At 41.5% G+C, this 22,843-nt stretch overlaps 1 protein-coding gene across 2 annotated transcripts; it reads right to left on the bottom strand.

The window, feature by feature from the left end:
- Positions 1–8,155: 8,155 nt before the first annotated feature.
- Positions 8,156–16,301, bottom strand: FGF6 (fibroblast growth factor 6). 2 transcript variants are annotated; one of them, XR_004746769.1, is made up of 4 exons: positions 15,713–16,301; positions 14,825–14,928; positions 12,429–12,675; positions 8,156–8,429 (listed from the first exon to the last, which is right to left on the bottom strand). XR_004746769.1 is itself a non-coding variant. In XM_035312562.1 (3 exons), exons 1-3 carry the CDS (start codon positions 16,050–16,052, stop codon positions 12,499–12,501), a joined length of 621 nt encoding a protein of 206 aa, XP_035168453.1. In that variant the 5' UTR covers positions 16,053–16,300; the 3' UTR covers positions 8,546–12,498. The 2 variants fall into 2 exon arrangements, 1 of the variants encoding a protein (XP_035168453.1); XM_035312562.1 differs by lacking the exon at positions 8,156–8,429 and having other exon boundaries at positions 8,546–12,675; positions 15,713–16,300.
- Between the last annotated feature and the right edge of the window lie 6,542 nt (positions 16,302–22,843).

Genomic DNA, 22,843 nt, shown 5'->3' on the forward strand with positions numbered 1-22,843 from the left:
CAAACAAACAAACAAAACACCCACACCAACAACCAACAAAAAAAAAAAAAAAGCCCTCATAAGACACTGTTTTATTTTTTTTTTTTTTTTTTTTTTTTTTTTTTTTTTTATGAGCATAGCTTGTTACATGGCCATTACTGACCAGCATTCTTGAGTCACTGAGAGATCATGGCCTGCAAATTTCTGTCAAAGGTCCTCTGCTTTCCTTAGCAACAGTGGGAGCAGAACCAATCATTGCTAACCCTCATGGGGACTAGATTGTTTCACAACAGTTTAATTTCTGTTTGCAAATTGCCTTATGAAATCCAGACACTAACCTCACCCCATTGTCTTGTTCCTGCACTGAACTGTCTTAAATTAATGTCTGGTGATTCCCTTGAGAGGCTGAAGGGGGAATCCCCAGTTTATAGACTCTCTGCCTTTACCAGCCCATACCCTTTGAGACTCCTTAGTTTAAGCAAGACTATCAACCCAACCATTAAAAAAAACAATGGCATATTGGGTTGCATTAGAAAAAGCATAACCAACAGATTGAAGGAAGTGTTTATTTCCCTTTTGTGAGGCCACATCTAAAACGGTGTCTGGTTTGGGGCTCCACGTTGCAAGAGAGATGTTAACAGATGGGAGCACATACAGTGAAGATCCACTCAAATTTATGTGGACTGGAGAATGATACACAAGGACAGGCTGTTAAAGCTGGATTTGTTTGGCCTGGAGAAGGCAAGGGGTGAAATCTAGTTGGAGTTTCAGTACTTGAGGGGCAATATACAGAAGACAGAAATTACATTGTTAGTACGTGGAAAATAGATGGCTGAGGTAGTTGTCATACACCATTAAGATCTCCCAAAGGCTACTCCAGAATCCTATAAACCTATCCCTGTGCTTCTTCAACTACAAATCTCCATGACAGACCGTTTCCCAGAGTTGTCTTTCTCCTCCATTTTTGGAACCAGAAATGCAATTTGTACAGACTTGTGAAAATTCATGGTAATCTCTCTAATACTGCTAATTTCTGGAGAAACATTGTTCTTTAGAATAATGGTGATGTATTTCAATCCAGCTTTTACGTTTGTGTCTCATATGTCTGTACATGTGTGTGGCATGGAGTATCTGGAAAATGCTTTTTCTGTTGTGTGAAACACTGGATACTTTTCCAAATGCATCATCAGAAGATACTAAGAAGGAAATTTCTTTTCTCTGAAGCATCTGGCATAGAATCCTGCCAGGACACAACCACCAGTTTAAAACAACAAAACACATCTCTTTTCTGTGGATCAATCACCAGAAGTCACTGTGGTAAACAAATGTCAGGGACCAATGTGGGCTGGGTCTGCTCTCTAGGGGAAGAGGATCTGAGAGCTGAGAGGAAAAAATGAAATGAAATGAAATGAAATGAAATGAAATAAAATAAATAAAATAAATCATAGGCATAGCAAGTCAAGGCCTCACCAGACAGCAGCTGTCCCACAGTACCCAAGCTGGGGCATAGAGCAGACCCAGAGATGGTGGCCAGGCCCAGACAAAAGCCCAGATCACAAGACAACATCATGGTGACAAGAAAGGAACCTAGGACCTAGACCTGATCTTCCCATCAGAATCAGGTCCAGTGAAAGCCAGGCAGGTCCATGTGGTGACAGAACTGTGCTAAGGCCAGGCTGGGAAGTCAGCCCATGACTGTGGTAAAGATCAGTGGGTGCCATGGCTGAGCTGAAGATGAGCACTCTGCTGAGGCAGTTCAGACATGGTGTGTGGTGCTTGTCTCTCATCCTAAGTTCTGTTGTTGTGACTAGGTAGGAGATGAAGACTGATGCTGCCAGCCTTACCAGGCAGCAAGACCATTGAGTGGGCAGTCCTAACCTCGTTTTGACAAGATAGGCCTAGAATCATAGAATCATTCAGGTCGGAAAACACCTCTAAGATCATGTAGTGCAACTTTTAATCTAGTAGTGAAAAGTCCACCACTAAATCATATTACTAACTTCTACATCTACATGTTTTTTGAAGACATCCAGGGATTTTGACTCAACCATTTCCCTGGGCAGCCTGTTCCAATGCTGTGCAACCCTTTCAATGAAGACATTTCTCCTAATATCCAACATAAACCTCCCCTGGCACAATGGGAGGCCATTTTGTCTTGTCCTATCACTTGTTGCTTGGGAGAAGAGCCTGATTCCCACCTTGCTACACTCTTCTTTAAGGTAATTGTAAAGTGCAATAAGTCTCCCCTGAGCCTCTATCATCTATTCTAGATCATTTCTAAAGATATTGAAGAGAACTATCCCCAGTATTGAGCCCGGGGGGACACCACTAGTGACTGGCCTCCAGCTGGATTTAACTCAATTCACCACGACTCTTTAGGCCCAGCTACCCAGCCAGTTTTTAACCCAACAAAGCATACACACACCCAAGCCTTGACCTGCCAGTTTCTTTAGGAGAATGCTATGGTAAATGATGTCAAGAACCTTACTGAAGTCTAGGTAGACCACAGCAATATTCTTTCCCTCGTTCTGGCACCCTGTGCGTGTTCTGTTGGCAGGAACATTTGCGAGGCTGAGTTTAGCTGACCTACAGCAGACTAGAGGAATCCTGCTGCCTGTGCAAGACTTTCTTGATCTGTGAGAAACTGGGTCCTGCTCTCACCTTTGTTTTGGTTTCTCATTGCGGTTCCTAGAAGACAGGCTCTTCAGAACAGCTGGAGACTCTGAGACTCCCTTGACTTGAGTCTCCTGACTTGTACACCAAGATTAAGTGAGAAGGAAAAGAAGACTAGAAAGCAGCAAGGAAGGTCCCATGGGGTTTCAAGATTGCATACCAACCTCTAATCCTGCTCCTAGAATCAGTGCTGGGATCCTGTGCAGAAACTCACAGAGGCTGTACTGTGGGCTTAGATTAAGTATACCAGGCAAGCCCGAACCTGCTTCCTACCTTGATTATAGCAGCATAGGTAAACTCAGGTAAGAGAGTTCATCCTGGCCCTTTCCTCTCAGACTGTCACAGACTCACAGAATCACACAATGGCTGAGGCTGGCAGGGACCCCTGGAATTCATCTGGCTCAACCCCTGCACAAGGAGGGTCACCTAGAGCAGGGTGCCCAGGACAATGTCCTAGTAGCTTTTGAAAATCTCCAAGGGGAGAAAATCCACAACCTCTCTGAGCAAGTTGCTATAGTCTGTCACTTCCTATTGGATTCACTTTTAAAACAACAACAACAACCAAACCAGAACAAAAAGTGTAAGCAATAAAATATTTCATGTATCTATGGTTTAAACTTGGTGGGATTTTTTTATTTTTGTACAACAGAGAAAATATGAAACTGTTAAATGAAACTTTGTTTTCTGCCATAAACTTTCTTGATCTGAAAAAGAAATGTTTGAAAACTTTTGAAAATCAAAATGTTTTCAGGTATCATCTTTCCAATGTACCCATGCACGTGCTCTAAGGAAAGTAAATATCTTATTGGAAAGTTTAAATTGAAAGTCTATTTTTATTCCTTGAGCAAAAGATCTGGTTACATATTTTTATGAAACTCTACAGTATGAAACTCTACTGGACTCTACAGTGTGAAACTGCAGTACCTGCCACGGTTGTAGAAAAAAACAAACAAACAAACTGGGCTGGCTCAGAGGTTGGTAGAGAAGTTGCTAACTTGTCTATGATATAAATTTTACCGGTGGTAAAAATTTTACTGGTTGGTATATTTCTTAACAGCATACTTCAAAATAATTTTCCTAAGTGTGTGAGTGACCCCTCCTGTTTTTTTTTTTTTTTTTTTTTTTTTTTTTTTCCTTCAGTTGTCGTTTCTGCAGGTGGCACACTGCCCCCTGGCAGTCAGAGCATCAACATCTTCGCTGGGGCTCCTGGTGATGCAATGAGCATCTCTGGTAGCAGATGGACACTGTATCAGTTGTGAACACTTATGGCCCCACAGCACTATGTAAAATAATGTGCTCAGTGAGGTAATAGAAGGAAATGTTTTCTTAATATGCTTTCAATTTTTCAAATTTCTTAATATGCTTTCAAACTTCTGCCTTCAATAAAATTTGGAAAAGGATGATGTATTCTGCTTTCCTCATGAAGGTGCTCCATGCTGCTAAATGGTATTTCCTGTCACATGTATCTTTTGGGACAGCAGGGGTGCACAATCAACCCTGACAATTTATGTCTTTTAAACTGTACCTTTTGGCATTGCTTTTGATGTGTATGATCAGGCTTCACATTTGCAAAATGTGAAGTTTTGGAAATCATCATGTTAGAAAAAATTGAGGAAAAGTAGTTTTCATGATCAATTTACACATTTTGTGTTATGAAGTCACTCATCAATAAGATACCTGAATCCCAAATACCGTGTTCTGTTGCATTCCAGTTAAAATTTTGACTTTCCTGTACATGGGTTCAACAGATGCTGATAAGCTGAAGGCCAGTCCAGGAGGTCGTAGATTCCTTTTCTCCTTGTGTCCAGTCTCATGGTACAGAATCTATGTCTGGTCTCTGACATCTCACTGCTAAATAAGAGAATAGCCACCAGAGGGCAATCATAATAACCGCCAATAACAAAATGCGGTGATCAGCCTCAGGAGGTCAGGCTTTCTGCCTGTCTCCATAGGCGTTACGTGGCACGCATATATTGCAACAGCACTGCTGCTGCTATTTTCTCTGAAAGTGATTTGGAGGTGTGCTGAAGCCAGGCAGTTGATGTACCCGTGTCGTCCTCTAAATCTTGTGTACCTAGAACTGAGGTAACCTTGCATCCCTGATTTGTCAGCAAGCACTGATTGTTTTTTATCTTCAGGGGACTGAAGCCTTCAACGATTTCTGCAGCAATGTGTGTTGGTAAGAGTGAGTTCCAGTAGGAAAGCTATTTTCTGCTTGATGCACAGGCCAGATGTGGCTTGTGTCAAGACCTGATAGGGAGATGCTGCCAGCCCTGAGTGTGGCTTCCAGCAAAACATGAGCAGCACTGATGACCCCTTTGAGATAGTTCTCTGATTGAACCCTGTAGATGTGCTATCCAAAGGCTAATGAATAATGAGGATACCACCGAGGCTGTTGGAGGTGGTGGATGGGGGTACTCTTCCTGATGAAACCTCCCCTAGATTTGAAGTTGGTCTTGCTTTGAGCTAGAGGTTGAGTGGAGTCCTCCACCTATATAAATCTTAGCTTTCATAGAGTAGGAAATATTTCCTGCTCTTTCATATATATTTACATCTATCTGTTTACTTTTAGATATCACTACCATGGCTGAGCAAATTTTGCTGGCTTCAGGAAGGTGCAATTCTCTCTGTTCTCACCTGTGCTGCTCACAGTGTGAACTTCTGTCAGTCAGGAACTACTGACAACACAGGGTCATGAAGCTAATTAAAACAGCACCTGCTACTGCATATAGAGGGTGGGACATCAGAGAAGACAAATCCAAGTAAATGGACAGATTATGAGCCTCTGCCAGTAGCTTCAGGCCAGATGACACTGAAGGCAGCGTGACTTGGGGGAGAGGGGGAGAGAGAAGATACATACTGGGAAACTCTGCTCTGCTGTGCAGGAAGAGACATTTCAGATAAGCAGTCATGTTTTCAGTGACAGGTCAAATAAAAAGAATTGGAGGGAAGAAGAGGCTAGTGGGCCAGAATTAGTGCAAGGAGCTCAGAGAGGCACCCTTTATAAGCCATTTTATTAATTTTTCTGTTTAAATTACATTTGACCTTGTCTGTTGAAACTTCTCCTTCCCTGACAAACATTTATTGTCATAGGTCTACCCATAGGAACAGATACGCAAATACAATTCAAATGATCTGGAGAAGGAAGAAAATGATGTAAGTGAAGTAAAGAGCAGCTTATTTATTTATTTATTTATTTATTTATTTATTTATTTATTTATTTATTTTCCTGCTCTTCATAGGGATTTGGGGTTTAGTCATCATTGTTTTTTCCCGCAAAAATTCCCTGCAGATTTTTTGGCACCTGAGCTGACAGCACACAAGGATGAGGGACCACCAGACCCATCTCTGCCTCCCAGGGTACCACCAAGGCACTCATCTAGGTGTTTCTAACCAGCTTCATTCACATTTCAAAAGGCAAACTATGATACAGGAGCTGAAACTAGCCTATTTATATGGTTCTGTCTCATGAGCTGGCCATATGTAGCTTTTCCCTAGCCTCTGCAGGTAAACTCCTTACCAGGTCATTGAAGATTCTGTTTTGCTGGGGCTAGGTAGGTTTGTCCTGTTGTTTTCAGTCACTTCATGTCAGCTTTGTAGATTTTTCAGTTCCAACTTCTGCCTACAGAAACTGGCTGTTAACAAGGCACTACTGTAGCAGACAGAAATGTTGCTTAATCCACCTGCGAAACGTAGTCCTCCCACAGGTGAAATTCAGCACATGCACTAAGCAACGATATACAAGAAATTTATGACTATTTGTATGCAAAGGGATCTATTGCAGGGGAGTGTATGTGGCCAAAATACAAATGCAGGAATGCCATTTAGTGAGAGTGTTGGTGCTGATGTTCTCAGACTCCTGAGGAAGGTTGATCAGCAAAGCAGAAACCTGAAGACTTGGCCACTCTGTGATACCTTCAGTAGTCTATGATGGAGTGACTGCATCACATAACAAGGGAAGACCAACTGATGTCATCTACCTGGACTTCTCTAAGGCCTTTGACATGGTTCCACATGACATCCTCATCTCCAAATTGGAGAGAGATGGATTTGATGGGTGGACCATTCAGCGGGTAAGGAGTTGGCTTGAAGGCTGCACCCAGAGAGTGGTGGTCAATGGCTCTGTGTCCAGGAGGAGTCTGGTGACAAGCAGTATTCCTCAGGAGTCTGTTCTGGGTCGGGTGCTGTTTAATATCTTTAACAGTGACATAGACAGTGGGATTGAGTGCACCCTCAGCAAGTTTACAGATGACACCAAGCTGAGTGGTGCCATTGATACAACAGAAGGAAGGCATGCCATCCAAAGGGACATGGATAGGCTTGAGAAGTGGAACCACATGAACTTTCAACAAGTCCAAGTGCAAGGTGCTGCACCTGGGTCAGGGCAATCCCAACATGATTACAGACTGGGAGGAGAACTCACTGAGAGCAGCCCTGCAAAGGACTTGGGGGTTCTGGTGGACAAAATGCTCAACATGAGCCAGCAGTGTGTGCTTGCAGCCCAGAAGACCAACTGCGTCCTGGACTGCATCAACAGAGGAGTGGGCAGCAGACTGAGGGAGGTGATTGTCATCCTCTGCTCTGCCCTTGTGAGGCCCCACTTGGGAGTGCTTCATCCAGGGTTGGGGGCCCCAGCACAAGAAGGGTGTGGAGCTGTTAGAGTGGGTCCAGAGGAGGGCCACGAAGATGATTAAGGGGCTGGAGCACCTCTCCTGTGAAGAAAGGTTGAAAGAGCTGGAGCTGTTCTGCCTGGAGAAGAGAAGGCTCCAGGATGACCATGTTTGAACCATTTCAATACTCAAAGGGGGCTTATAAAGAAGGTGGAGAGCAAATTTTTTGATTATGTATTGATAGGACAAGGGGGAGTGGTTTTAAACTAAAAGAGGGAAGATTTCTATTTGATGTTTGGAGGAAATTCTTCACTCAGAGAGTGGCAAGGCACTGGAACAGGTTGCCCAGAGAGGTTGTGGTTTCCCCATCCGTGGAGATGTAAAAGGCCAGGCTGGATGGGGCTTTGGGCAACCTTGTCTAGTGGGAGGTGTCCATGCCTATAGCAGGGGAGTTGGAACTAGATGATCTTTAAGGTCCCTTCCAACCCAAACCATTCTGTGATTCTATGATTCTATACCATTCTGGCTAAGGATTAAACAGTGCATTTGAACTAAAAAGCAGGCAGCAGATTCCCAGCTACTGATTTCTAATATCTTAGTGCAGTTCCCAGATTGGGAAATGTATGCAGTCATTTAACTAACTGAAAAGCTGATTAAATGACAACATGGGAGGATAGGGAGGGAGAGTAATCTTAGCAAATAATTGAAACCTACCAAATCACTGAAACATGCCCCCACTTTTGAGGGTTGTGAGGCAAAAACCTTCAGAGGTGGCTACAGGAAGTTGCCCTCCCAAATGAGTTCCAAGCAAGAAGTTAAATAAAATAAAATATAATAATAATAATAAAGATTCTTCCTTATTTAATGGAGTAAAGATATACTGAAGAGCTTTAACAACAAGCGAGTAGCACTAGACCCGCCCCAGGAAAAAAAGCATGGGAATTTAGACAGGTGAATATGATAGCTCATCTTTAGTCAGATTAGAGTTTTATTTTCCTTATCTTCTGTGAAACATCTCCTCAATGAGAATTATTTCTTTATGCCCTCCTAGGGAAGAAGTGTGAAGAATACAAAATTTTAACACAATTTTAAGTGTACAAATATGTTCTCTGGTTCTAGAGGTGAATTAAAACTGTGTGTTTTGTTCTCTGTTTGAATATGGCAGCTCTGAAGCAAGGGGGAAAAAAAGAAATGCACATACACACACAAAATAAAATAAAAAAATAAAAATGACAACAACAACAAAACCCACAAAATTTAAGAGGAATTTGGAATCAAAACACTTCAAAAAATGTATAAAACTTTATTTTATGAATACATTAAACTATTGTGCGCAGCACATACATATAAAAATAGAAGCAATTTCACAAACAATTGATCGGAAAAGTTTTGTGTTTCTTGCAAATTTACAGTATCAATTATGAGTCTATATTGAGTCAGAATATGAGGTATATTTTTGTGACAAAAAATAATGTGAGAACTTTGGCACCATTTTACTGTGCAAATAAAATTTTGGAATTGCAATAGCTAGTGAGGTATATATAAATTACTCTGCTTTTCCACTGTGTATGAATGTCCATCTCTTTGCCTGTTTAGGGAAAAAAAATGATTATTTAAGGGCATGATGCAATGGCAGTAAAGGCTATTTTCTAACAGAGGTGGATTAGGTCTTAAATTTTCATGGGCTTTGCCTATGGAAGAAGAAACTTTGAAAGTAGGTTTCAAGTCCTTGGGAGAATATCGTGCAAAATCTAAGCCACAAAGGCCCATGTGGTGAATTCACAGCAATACTTTCAAAGTTTGCAGATCATTTCAAGGCTTTGTGCTAATGCACACTAAGATGACATATGCTTTGAAAGGGACCACCAAAAAAAAAAAAAACTGTCAAAAATTGGTTTCTTAGCTCTGACTTGGGAAATTTACTTTCATGAGTTTGTCTTTATGTAGTCACATATCCATTAAACTGTTCTTTTCAAGATGGCCTTGCTTGAGAGTTTGCCAGATCATGCCCATATTCTCTCTATAACTTCCATATGATGCAAATTCAGCTTATGATTTTTTTTCTTCTGTACCAGCTCAATAAACTTATCCTGAAGCATCTAAAGTGAGTGGTGGTTTTTCTAAGCCCTCCTTCTTACATGAAAATAACAACAGAGGAAGAAGGCAGAATTTAGCTAATTGAGCAAGAGGAAGAACAGGGTCCAGCTATTTTTGAGGCTGTGCAACTTCTTGAATTCTACCACAGTGAATTCTGCTATTGTGGGCTGCCCCTAGACTGCTTGCACATGCACAACAGTGTGTCAGCACGCACCTTAACTCCTCTAGTGAACGTAGCCAAGCATTCACTGAAGAAGAACCTCTATCAAAGTCACATCCAACTAGCCTAAAACTAACTGCACAATGCTGCAGTACCACACTAGTTGTGCTGGAGGGGCTTCCTGCCAGTTACCACATCTGACAATGTCATTGTTCATTCTAGTATTAATCATGGCTCCAGACACTGCAGAACCATTTGTGGTTTCAGTGTTGACTTCCGTGTTGATCTGTCTGGCATTGATATGTAATATGGGCAAAGCAGTGGTGTAAAGAGTAACTCAGCAGAGTGAATAGTGGGAATTTCCAAATGCTGACCAAAACTGCATCCACGGGGGTCTGCAGTTCTTAAGAACAAGTTCAGCTCAGCTTGCTGCATCTAAACAGACTTCTTGTGACCTGGTCTATGGTTTTCTTGTTGTTGACCAGTATGTGTAAAACGGAGTCAGTGATTCTGATTCTCATCTTCTTATGCCAGCTATCCCATTACTTATCAGTACCACCACCAACAAATTAATTCAAACTATGTTGGTTTAAGAGGGAACAGAATTCATCCTAACCTAATGACACTGGTGTAAGCTGTAATCAGAAACAAACGTGTCAGCATTCAAACTATGATTTCTTCTATGTCCATGCACTCTTCCACCCTTGTTCAAATTTCATTTCAAAAGACAATTAGGAATATAACACAAGAATACAGATTGTCAGCTAATGTATTTCAACACAGCTGTGGTCTGCCTATCAACACCATTAGGGACTCTATGTCAGTGTAACTGTCTGATATCAACCAAACATTACTTTGAGGCAATCTCCCCACTCAAAACATTCTACTTTTTCTCTTAAAATGCATTTTTTTTCCCCCAAAGTATACTGCTGCACACATTGTGGATGAACAATGAGTGCCAACTTGACTTCTTTCTACATACTGCAAGACCCGAAAATAAAGAGTAACTCCTATCTTTTGCCATATCCAAAATGTCCCCTTAGTGTAATGTAAGCAGTGTTCCATTCTTTTTACTCTTTCTTTACACTGTGATCACCACTTACATTTAAGAAAATTAAATTCAAGTATAGATTACACAAAAGTAGTGGAAAACTGTATTATGTCCACAAAAAAATTGTCTTGACAAGTCAGAAAGTATGGCTGCAGATGCACCCTTGTAGGCACACTCTTTGGGCCAAATCTTCTGCAGCTATAAACTGATAGTCCAGTTTGGCTGCTTTACTCCATCTGAGGATCTGGCCCTGAACACTGTTTTTCTTACATGTCAGAAGGCTCAAATTCATTATGAATAGACACCCCCTGCAAATAGAATGGCATGTCAAGGCTGGACATAGTCACATTTTGGCTGCACATGGGAGATTATCTTGCACTCAGATGTTCACTTCTGCAGCAGCACGGTCCATCTATGCTGAAAATGCTTATGCTCTGACATTGCATTGAATCTAGTTTCAAATTTAGGAGCACGCCATCAATGCAGGAATCCCAAGGCTTCTGGTAACTGACATTTATAGTGACTATTGACTTTGGACATCTTAAAATACTCTTTCATAGGCACAGAGAATCGTGGTATGGAAAAAGGTTGTCAAAATAGTAAGGCAAGGTTATGCACCATTCGTATGGCTTGTAGGAGACATCTGGAGAATATTTCACTATAGCTTGCCATGATGTCTTTGAATGTGATGCTTTGCAATTGACAGAAATTCTAATTATAGTTTAAATTCCTCTGCACCAACCTGGGAAGGTGTGCTTACATAAATTCCTTCTTCCTCTGTACTTGGTACCTCAGTGAGGTATCATAGAAAAGAAACAAATATACTTAAAGCAGTAAATAGAATTGAATTCAAAACAAAGACATTTTCTACAATAACCCTTTGATAGAAGCTTTCATGAATTCCATATATTTTATATTATATAATTAAATAATGCATCCTGCAGACCGGTTTCAGTTCTTAGAGATAAATATGGTTCAGCTAAAATTGAATACATTACTGTTAAATATTTATGATTGTATGTGTGTATGTATATCAGAGCACCTGGGCATCTAGAGACTGTGATGACTGATGTATTAAAAGTATGTAACTACTTAGATACACAAACACACATACCATGACTATATATATATTTATATTAAAGATATACACTTCTATATTGGAGGTAGGTCTAAACTTAAGTAGCTCACAAAATGCCGCGTGGGTGGCATTCAACATCCTAATCTCCTGATGCATTTTGTATTTGGGACCCATCTCTGATATACCCCATGGCCCTTCCTGGGGGAAATTGATTGTAGGTTTTAATTTTGCCAACAAGCCCATTTGAGGAGGCCCTGCAGAATCCCTTCAGAGAAAAAGGGACTCTAGGGGTAGGCAATTTGCTTGTGAGGAAACAGTTATGGAATGGGCACCATCATGGTCAAAATAGTCTGAGGACTTCACAAGACAGGACACAAGTGTACGTGTGTAGAAGGGGAGGTGCAGGCAGATATTCAGATGGAGTAAACTGTTGAAGTTCTGGTGAAGCAAAGTCATTTGATGATTTGGCTCATGATATGTAAACAGCTCACCATGTAGGGTTTGTATCTGAGGTAATTAATATTAGCTAGTAAATAATCAATGGTTGATTAGATAATTATCACAGCCATTCTGTATCTTCCTAATATTTTTTCTCTTTGCACTCCAACTTGCATTTTTCTCTGTTCAGCACCAAAGGAGGCACACAGCCATGTAAAATTTGTACAGAGGAGAAGAGAAGCAGCATAATATTACATATGCTATATGATGAATCTAGTACAAATAATTTTATCCAAATATACACATATAGATTTTTTTCAATTAACAGTATAAATACTTTACCTGGGAGATTATTCCCATGTGCAAAATGAAAGAGTTTTTCCTGGGATTAAGTCTTCTGCTTCATTCATGTTCATATTCTTGGTAAAAAGTGGGTCACTGTCATAGCTGGAGAAACTTTATTTCCTCTCTTCACTCTCCCATGTTTGCTGAGCGCTATGTAAGCACCGTGGTAAGCATTTGATTCATATGCATTGTAGTTATTGGGCAGCAAGGTTTCTTTGAATTTGCATTCATCTTGGAAAACAGCCTATAGAATAGGAAGGGGTGGGGGGGGGGGGGGGGGAGGGGGGGGCGGGGGCAAAGCAGTTGCAATAAGTATTTCAGGAAGACCCAAGTCACTTTTCTTACTACCATTTTTACCGAAGAAGAGCATGTTGCAGTGCGCAACAGGTGGTGCTGTAGTGTCTGCATCCAACAATAAATCTCCCTCCGTAATGCTAATTTGGTGTCAGATGAACTCAGATACCACCTGTCCAGATAATGAACTGTGGACTTCCTGTGACAGACCAAGTTAATTCATCATAAATCATGGATGTCTCCATTTTCTTTGTAAGCAATCATTTGTCATCATCATGCCCTTTTGCTCAATTGATGTAGCTTTATTTCATACCTTCCTCTGCAAGAGGTCCTGTCATTTATGAAAGAATTATATGCTGCCTGTCAAAACATTCAGTCCTCTCACAAACAGCAGTGTTCAGGGAGAACTGGTTGTTTGAATAAAGCATTTGAATAAAACCTTTGTTTAGCACCAAAACTTTTGTTTTGTTACATCATTAGTGATGCTATATTTTGTTACATCATTAGTGATATTATATTTATCTGTTAGTGAGATATGATGTTCCAGCTTCTAAGCCAGGAAAACAGTTTTAGTTATCTTCATATGGTGTCACTTCAATTCAAGGAAATAGAGTTATCTGGGAGAGAAGGTGGCAGGATAAGCAGGATACAAATGCAGAGCACCAAGGAAATTAAAAAAGAAAACTGAATAATTATTTGACATCAAGTTTCTGGCATATAAGACAGCACCAGTGCAGTTATACTTGGGCATCTTTGTAATAAAACAATTCAAAGTTTATAAGAGTTTAACTCAGGGCATTGCATTGTCCAAGGGAGAATGCACATCTATTTCAGCTTTTAAAAATGCCTTTGAAAATAAGCAAGTTTTAATAGAAACTGTAAAAAATAATCCAAAGGAGCTCTGGATTTCTTTAGAAAGACCTAGCTGAGCAAAGCATTTGGGCTTCTAGCAATTCTAGGTGCTTGAAATAAGACATGAATGAGCTAATATTCCAAGAGTGGAACCTTAAGATGCCCCATTACCATTACCTGTGTGAGCAGGAAACCGCCAGATTAGTAATGGCTACGTGTCCTTCACAACATTTGGTATTTTATTAAGCATTGAAATGCTTTGTTGGAATTACAGCTATTTCAAAGGAACTGACTTTATTGTTTCTTGACCCCCCCCAAAAAAAAGAAAAGAAAAAAAAAGATGAGTTCTGTCATTATCATTCATTATTGTGAGATGGGCTGGTTTGCTTATTGCCCAGAGCCAGAATCTTTCAAACAAGCTTCCTAACAGGTGCCTTTTCTACTCAGTGTTGAGACTGAGGACGCCTTGCTCAGATCTCAGAGATTAAATTGCATTTAAAAAGCATAGCTAGCACTTTCTAGATGAGGATGATGGTGATGATGTTTCAGTATAACTTGCATACCATTGTTAATAGCTATTACTCTTTCTTCTCTCTTTGCGACTGATCCCACAAAACTGATCCTTAAAATAGTCCCAGTCACATATGTGGGCTTTGTAGGGTAGACTTCCTATTTATTCTCCATGCTGTGTTTGTTTTTAGTAGGGAGAAGTGTGTTGTCATGATTTTACTAACAGCAGCTAGCACTGATATAGCTCTAATTCTCTCTCTCTTACACGCTCATGTATGCACATACAGGGGCACATGATCACATACACACACTTTAGGTTCTAGCACTTTTTCCAAAGCACACCCTTTCATTTTAAGTGTAATAAAGTGTTGGCATCAGCAGGATTCACTCTTACTACAACACTTGCAGTGCTGAGCCCTTAGAAGAAGCTATCTAATTAATCTGTACTATTTGCAAAATGCATTCATTTTCCTAGGGTGCTTTCTGTACAGTGTTATTGGAAAGCTTTAAAATAAGAGTCCATCAACAGACACAACACTTGTTGCACTGAATAACACTGATGACTCTAGGCCGGGTACATTCCCTGTAATTGAAAAGCTGCTTGAAAGTAGAGATTTTCAAGAGGAAAAAACAAACAAACAAACAAAACACCAAGGCTCAGGACCTTTGTAGTTTTTGTTTGTCTCGAATTATTTAATTTATTTTAATTATTAAATTTTTTTTGCACTTGTACTCACCGTTCCATATAGCTTCCCCTTGTTGTTCATTGCAATGAAGAGAGCACTTTTCACACCGAACAGGCTAACAACACCTCTCTCTACTGTGGATATTTCAAAGAGACCTAAAAAATAAGAAGTTAATAGAAACATTACCACAGAATTTGTACCTAATCAAAGGCAATTCAGATATGACTATTGTAAAACCCTAATGAACATACCATAACTTTTATTAGAACTATGTCCCTAGTTGGGCACAATAAAAGTACACAGAGAAGATGATGTTTTTTCTACATACCAAAGGATCTTATAATAATTATTCCAGAATCATATTTACATTCTATAGTATCCTTTTGTTCTTGTAACTATCAGACTCTCTTGGACTTTTTAATATGTAACTTATTTTTATATTACTGTTACTGTTACTGAAAAAATCAAGTCAAAAGGACTAAAGCTTTTCCTTTAATCTTATAGTTGCAGATCAGCAGCGGTAAGAACAAGCACACCAGGAACAGCAAGCCCCTTCCATTACTGAGTGTCTCAAATGTAGGATTCCAAAATCGTTCTTTGGCTCTGTGAGCTCGGTGACTACCTCCCAGATTCAAAAGGCAAATGAGAAGGTGAGGAGTGAGCAAATGCAGCAGAGAAAAAATTTTCAACCTGTTTTGTCTTTTCTCATCTGTGCAGGAAAGCAAAGTAAAAATAAATTGTATCTAAATTTGTCTAAGCATTTGTGACATGTTTCAGCCTGGAGGTTTCTAATGTTTATTGATCCCAGAGACTTTTAAAAGGCAACAGATGTAGCACAGATTAACAATAACAAGCAATAACATTTGCATTCTATGAAGGGTAATTACTAGAGTTCACAGCAATTAAGTGACATCTATTTCATTTCTGGATGCAACTCACTGTATTGGTTTTCATTGTGAACTCCGCTTATCCTTCCGTCTGGGAGGATTTGAAGGTGAAACCCGATGCCCACGTTGCAATAAAGCCTCCGCTGCCTCTTGATTCCTAGCAAATAGTCACTCTCCCAGTTCACATCTGACTTCTCCCCTGACATCCCAGCAATGGACCTTGACAACAGAGATTGCCATCCTCTTTCCAGCAATGTGCCATTAGTTCTGCTTACAACTGGATATGTTGAAGCAATCCCAGCTAAAAAACACAGGAGAATGAAAGCAGACAATGTCCGATGAATGCTGGCTTTGGAGAACATAGTGATGAGAAGTCTTTGTGCAGTGGTCATCCGGTTCACCTCCTGGGCACGTGGTCAGAATTAATGGCCCTAAAAATACCGCCCTTCTTGTTTTTCTCCCTTCAGCATGGTGGCAGAAGCTTATTTTTGGAAAGCAAATAGAGATTGTTGACATGAAACTAAAGCCTGAGAGCAGTTGGGTTGGAAGCAGAGACAGGCCAGCAGGACTCAAACTGGTGGGGACCATGTTTTGGAGGTCCTGCTCTCTGGTGGGCAGCCTTGGTTCTATTTGATTGACCCATCTTTATAGTGCAGAGGCTGTCCCTCCCCACATCATCATTCTGACATCAACAGCTTGCCAGAGGTAAGCTTGCCATGGCTGTAACATTAACCTGCTGTCCTCCCAGGCTGGCTGGGGTTTGATGAGTGCTGTCATCCAAGACCAGAGGCAGGAGTGAGGTTTCATTGGCTGCGCAAAGCAAAGGAATCAAATTGGTTGGGCAGTCAGAGACCTTGCAGGCAGCTTCCTTATTTAGAGAAGAAGGTGTAAAAACAGTCATGGACCTCATCAGAGAGCAATGAAAACTTTGCAGTCACTTCCTTAGCTGCATGATTGCTGGGTGTACATCAGGGTAGCTCAGCATTTGGGGAGAACTGGCTTGAAGTGGCTGTTTCTCTTTTAATGCATGCCCAGCAAATCTAGGGCACCCCTTATGATAGCGGCCCATGCACTAACAGCTTTTCTGTGCCTCTAAAAGAGTGTTCCTGGTCTGTTAACATAGAGGTAAGCCATGTGAAAGGTGGCGCTTGTTCCTACTGTTTTTACTCGAACATGCTTCTGCTGTTTGCAGTTGCAATTCTGCTAAGCCAGGCATGCAGGCACAAGCATTGAGCTTGCAGTTGCTGGTAGCAAGGGGACATTGCTGATGTTCTTAAGTGTTTTTGGTTTTCACTGAGATGACTGCCAAGTGATCCCATTTATTTGGAAAGGACATGTGTCTTAATACAGTGAAAAAAACTTGGATCTGTGCTGCTCTAGAATACATTTGCAGGTGTGCAATTGTATTTGCAATACAAGAGCTTTGGCAATGTATTAAAGAGAGGGAAATGGCCACTCCTCCCTACCTTTTCACTGTCTCTTTTACTCAAACCCAAGTGTTCCTTTACTTTTATTATTTACTTTTGTAAATGACAAGCGTCATCATTTTCCTCTTCCTCCTGAGACTGTCTTACTTATTTCCCTTCATTTTGCACTGTTGTTGTTTTCTTCTTCTTTTCTTTCTTCCTTCAAGTCTAGCAGATCAGTCTTTTATCTTAATTAGTTTCATGGAGCTTTTTAATACACTAGGTGGTGGAAAATGGCTGAAATATCTGCAAATATTTTTGCCAATATGCCTGGCAGCTTTTCACAGCACAGAACTTGTGTTGTCCGTGTCATTTGAGATGCCTGCACGCTAGTAAGGAGAGTACCTGGAAGCACAGTGGAACCGAGCACATCAGGCATGACATACAGTTTCACATTCACAGGGCTGTAATATGAGGCCATGGACACAGCAGACACTCGAGCAGAAGCACTGTGAGTGATGGGAAGGAGATGGTAGCCTTGAAGCAGGTGAGCAGATAGATTTGGTGACGTGTGAAATACTGATTACTCTCTTGAGAGGGGCTCAGTTATAAAAAGACTGGGAACCAATGGACTAGTCCCCCAGCTTGTGCCAGGTGGCATTTCAGAAGCTCTATGTCTTGGTCTAAGCAGAATTAAGGTTATCTTCTGCCTTTTGCTCATGATGAAAAAAAATAATATCACTTTCTCTGCTGCTGTCTACTTTATCTCATGATTGTTCCACGGTGTGTACTGCATATATAATTTTTAGCAATTACCTGCATTTTTCACCCTCTCAGCACAGCTGTAGTGTCTCTATAGGAGGCCAGTGCTGACAGAAAAAAAGGCTCATGGTTATAGGGATGTTGCAGGGATGAAGCATCGACTTCCTAGATTGTTTTATAGTACAGTTTGAAGTCCTGCTCATTCCGAATGCATGTGACTCCAAGAAAAAAGCCATCCCTGTCTCTAAAATATGCATTGTTAATATTCACTTCCCAAGTGTTGTTTTCTTCTCCCTAAGGAATGTTTGAAGTGTAATTTTGCAGTTTGCTTGTGATCAGTGTCCTAAGAGGAAAAGCAGAATACAGCTGTCAATCATCAGGCAAAACAGCAGTTGGTGGTTTCACGGGTTGAGGGAGGAGGGTGCAGAGCTGGCTTTCCATCACCAGCTTACAATCACCTTTGTCTTATTTGTCACTTTTCTCACAACAGGGCCAAGGCATGGGCTAAAAGAGCTTCTCTAACTTTTACTGGCATATCTGCCACATTTTTTTTGATCTGGAAACTAAAACAATAGCTAAAACTTGTCACTCCACTGGGATGTCTGACAGTCCTCAGAGAGAGAGTCTTGGTACCCAGCCTAAGACTGAGTGGTGAATGGTGTGCAGCTGAGAAACGAGGTGTGTACTATAGTCTTGTACTACTCGGCAATTTTGCATCAGAGCTGAAATGAGTCTTGAACTACCTCACAGTCTGATCATAGCCAGAAGGTTGCTGAGTTTTAGTGTATTAGGAAAGGTGTCTGAAGACGAACTTTTGTGTAAGTTCTAGAGTTTCTGATTCAATTGGAATAAAGCCCCTTTGGAACACAGCAATACAGATCCACTTTCAGATAATCTAGGAAAAGCCAGGCAGCTGAGCAGTAATGTGATCCAGATTCAGAGCACATCTTTCAAAAATGCACAGTGATCTAGGCTCCAGGGTTCCATTTTCAAATCTCTTAAAAGTCTCTCCCTATTTTAAGGCACAGAAAGAGCCGTCCCTCATTCGAAAGCAGAAAGTCAAACTAAAATTGTTCACCTTGCCTGTGCTGAAGATCCATGCTGGTGGTGGAACAGAGGAGGAAGGAGATTGCTGGGTCACAGATCTGACTGCTATGGCAGGGCATTGCAGGCTCTGGATATCTCGCACAGGACTGTTAGCCCCAGTATGAACATAGAGCCCCATCAGACCATCTTTAGGCACAGGGGATTTGCTGAAGTGAGTTGGCCAGCATGTAGAGAATTGCAAAAAAACACTATTATGAATGAAAGACATAAATCATAGAATGTGTGTATGAAAGCAAAACCAAAAGAAAATATAGCAAGGGTTATGAAAATGACTTGTATTAATACCCAAGGACCCAGCTAACAGAAATAAAACTGGTAAACACTGGGTGTGTTGTTGACCTTAAGATCAGACAGCCCACATTGGATAGGGCTACAGCACATACGACTAATCAGTAGAAGACCAGAATGCTGATGGCAGGACAATGACAGAGAGGGCTATAGCACTCTGCATTTGTTATTCTTCTTCCCGTTATCCCACAGGAAAGGCAGATGTGTAGCCATTTATACCCAGAGTGAATAAGCAAGAAAATAGACAGGCACCTTGACTAAGACACTTAGAGGCTGAAGCAAACAAGCTTTTGAAACAAAATATCACCTTGCTACAGCTGCTGACTTCCAAAGCATGTAAAAGGCATATTCAAAAACCAGCTTATCATCACCAGTCAAAGTGAAACCAAGACACAGACTGAGGAGGTAACAGCTGGCTTCCCTCATCTTCCACGTCACAAGCAGTGATCCTGGTCAGGACACTTGGGCACATATGTCTTGGTGCATGTGAACATGTGGGTAGGAGAAAACAACTTAGAGAATTGTTTATAATAAGTATCACCTTCCCATTCCACCACAAGGCCTCTCATTGAGGTTTTACATGCTAGTTTCCTACAGGCAGGTACAAATGACAGAACACCTTCCTGGCATTTTTTTTTGAGAAATTAGAGGAAAAGATCCACTCCCAAAGGAAGCCATAGAAGAGTCAGGAATATCTAAGTATTCTAACTTACTTGGAAAAATCTTGGTTTACAGATCATTCAAGCTAAATTCATATTCATAATCCAAAGAGGGCATGTCAAACATAGATATGCAAAACAGATTAATCTTTTCTCCCAAATCATTAGCACGGAAGTTAGTTCATAGGGACACAGAGTAACTTTACTGTGTTTGCACACAGACAGGATTATGGGCAAATCTTGCTCTTTTTGACATGAACACAAATTCCTTCTTGCAACAGAGTTGTTCTTGGTGTACCATGATGTAACAGAGCAGAGCTTGCATCTTACCTTTCTAGTGTTCCACACAAGAGCTTTCCTAGGCTTATCCCAGTTTAAAGCTTGGCATAGAATCCCAGAGCCTGGAAGACCTCTGGGAAAAGAAATTGTGTTTCAATTTCTCCTCTGTTCTAGGGACTGTGAGGAGAAGGTAGCCCACATAGGCTGCAGAAGTGGTTGGTGTTGAGTAGGAAATGGAGTGGCCAAAGTAGCTGGTGATTGCACTGGCTCCCCTGTAGAGCTCTTGCTGGTGCAGCTTGGAGGACACTTGAAGATTTGGGACTGCTCTCTGGAAGCACAGGAAAAGACTTCTGTGGTGCAGAGTTGTCAGTAAGAGATGTATTTTAGTGCAGATGGCCTGGGCCTTCTCTATATACCTGGGCACAATAAAATCCCACCAACAACAGTTTTGAGGTGGCTAAATCTGTCTCTCCATATCTTACAGAGATTGAAATGAATTTCAGAAGACAGAGCAGTGAATCCATGGTGAACATTTTGCTTCCCAAGCCAGTGCTCTGCACACCAACCCACTGCCTCTCTCATCACCTCCTCAGCTGTTCCCACTCTGCAAGGACAGGCAGTCTGAGGGCAAAATGCTGAGTTTAAAAAAGTGACAGCCACTAGCCCCCACAGAGATCTCTTCAGTGTTATTTATTAGAAGAGTAGAATGATGTGGGACATGTTTAATTTGGTTTTAGTTTATTACATGCAGGGTTTTATCATTACAGCAGGAACAAGGACAATGCAGGGATAGAGACAGGGACACTAAATGGCCCATTCAGGTAGCATCATCAATAGGAAAGCAAAAACAGCATTTTTTGTTGGTGGTAGTGGTGAGGTTTTGTACAAGAGTCCAACTGACAAATTCTTTAGGTTATTCCTGACTGTGGAAGCCATTCAGATGATTTGCAGTAATCCAGTTTTGAAGGCTGAAGGCAATGTCTGCCACTTGCCAGGTAAACGTGTCTTCCTTTGTTTGTGTTCCATTAGTTCAGGTGACGGCTTTCTCTTGCATGTCAATTCTGTATCTCTTGGTCTTGATCCCTCATGTTTCAGAGAAGAAATATGAATCATGGGGACTTTATGGGGCCACTTGAACTCTTTCCTGGTTTCTTGCAAGGTGGGCAACACTGAAGGTCTAAAGCTTGGAACCCAGCTTTGATAATAGTTACAATTTGTTGCTGAATTTCACCAGGAAAGGAACCTGTCTTTGACTTCTTCTGCCCTCTTTCCTTTTTCCATTCTCACTGTTGTGTTGGTGGGGAAAGAGAAGGTACTCACCACATCTGAGGATTTCAAAATCCTGCAAGAAATACAGGTGTGTAACCCTTGTCATGTTGCTCATTCACAGGGGAAGGCTGAATTAGTTAGAGTGAGTCCTGGAAGGGGTCAAAACCCAGGGCATCCCACTGCAAGAGGAGAGCAGAAGAGAAACCTGTTCTGGCAAGAGTTCCTGGGCCATTTTGGGTGAACAACTGCTCTGTGTTCATACGTGGGTGTGAAGGTGCATACACTACAGTGAGTCCATGTGCTACGAGGGTCTAAGCTTGCAGTACAGTCAGGGGGAGGGGTCTAGTTAACACCGTCAAGGAGTGCAGAAATTGACTCAGCTCACCAGCCAGGAGGTGTCTTCTCCAGGGTGAGCTGAAGCCTTCTCAGGACCCCACTACCTTCATTGACAAGGTCTTCGCACACACACATTGACACTTAAATGGAAGTTTTTTAATCTGGAGATGAATCCCCTCCCTGGTGCCCAGCAACCAGCTCAGGAACAGAGCAGCAGACAGACTGCAAGTAAATGTGTGTGAGCTGGTCACAACCAGGTTATGTTGTGTTTGATCCAGCAGCATTTTCAGTGATGGTGTCTGCTCAGAAATCTTTTGCACTTTTCTCCCAACAGCACAGACATGTTTCTTCACTGAGCTCTGAAAAGCTATCTCAAGCCTATTATCTGAAGTCCTACAGAGTCTTCACAAATATTTGTGTCAGGAGGGTGTCTCAGCCACAGGCTGCAGTGTACAGGATGCTCTGGGTATATTCAAAGACTGCATGACTTTGTTTTGTGCTACAGCATTTGCACATTCCCAGCTACATAAGAGTGGGTGGAGAGTTGCTGCATAGCGTGCCCCTGTACTGGGTCTGGCTGGGATGTTAACTTTCCCTGCAGCAGCCCATACAGTGCTGCGCTCTGCACCTGTAGCTAGAACAGCAGTGGTATCACACCAGTGTTGTGTCTGCTGCTGAGAAGTGCTGGCACAGCATCAGGACTCTCTCTCTGACCCTCCTAGGGGGTGGGCAAAAAGTGAGAAAGAAACATCAGCAGGGCAGCTGACCTAAACCAACCAAAGGGATATTCCATACCATATGATGTCACACTCAGCAATAAAAGGTGGAAAAAGGAAGAAGAGGGGAGGGGTGGGCTCTCGTTGCGAAAACGTCTGTCCTCCTCCCGAACACTGGCTACGTGCGTTGAGGCCCTGCTTCAAGGACGTGGTCAAGCATCGCTCATTTGTGGGAAGTAGAGAGTAATTTCTTTCCTCTGCACTTCCACATAGCCTTTACTTGTTTTGTTTAGTTATTCCCTTTCCCCCTCCCTTTTCCCCTTTCCCTTTTTTCCCTTTAGTTGAATTGTTTAATTAATAA

The sequence above is a fragment of the Oxyura jamaicensis genome, chromosome 1 (assembly GCF_011077185.1).
Source record: "Oxyura jamaicensis isolate SHBP4307 breed ruddy duck chromosome 1, BPBGC_Ojam_1.0, whole genome shotgun sequence".
NCBI lineage: Eukaryota > Metazoa > Chordata > Aves > Anseriformes > Anatidae > Oxyura > Oxyura jamaicensis.

Bases quoted from the DNA above. Each gene is read 5' to 3' on its own strand.
- FGF6 (XM_035312562.1), bottom strand. From the start codon at position 16,052: ATGACCACTGCACAAAGACTTCTCATCACTATGTTCTCCAAAGCCAGC. The intron at 14,929-15,712 runs GTGAGTTGCATC...CTTATTTTTTAG, and splicing joins TCACAATGAAAACCAATACA to GTCTCTTTGAAATATCCACA. The intron at 12,676-14,824 runs GTGAGTACAAGT...CCTATTCTATAG, and splicing joins AGGGGAAGCTATATGGAACG to GCTGTTTTCCAAGATGAATG.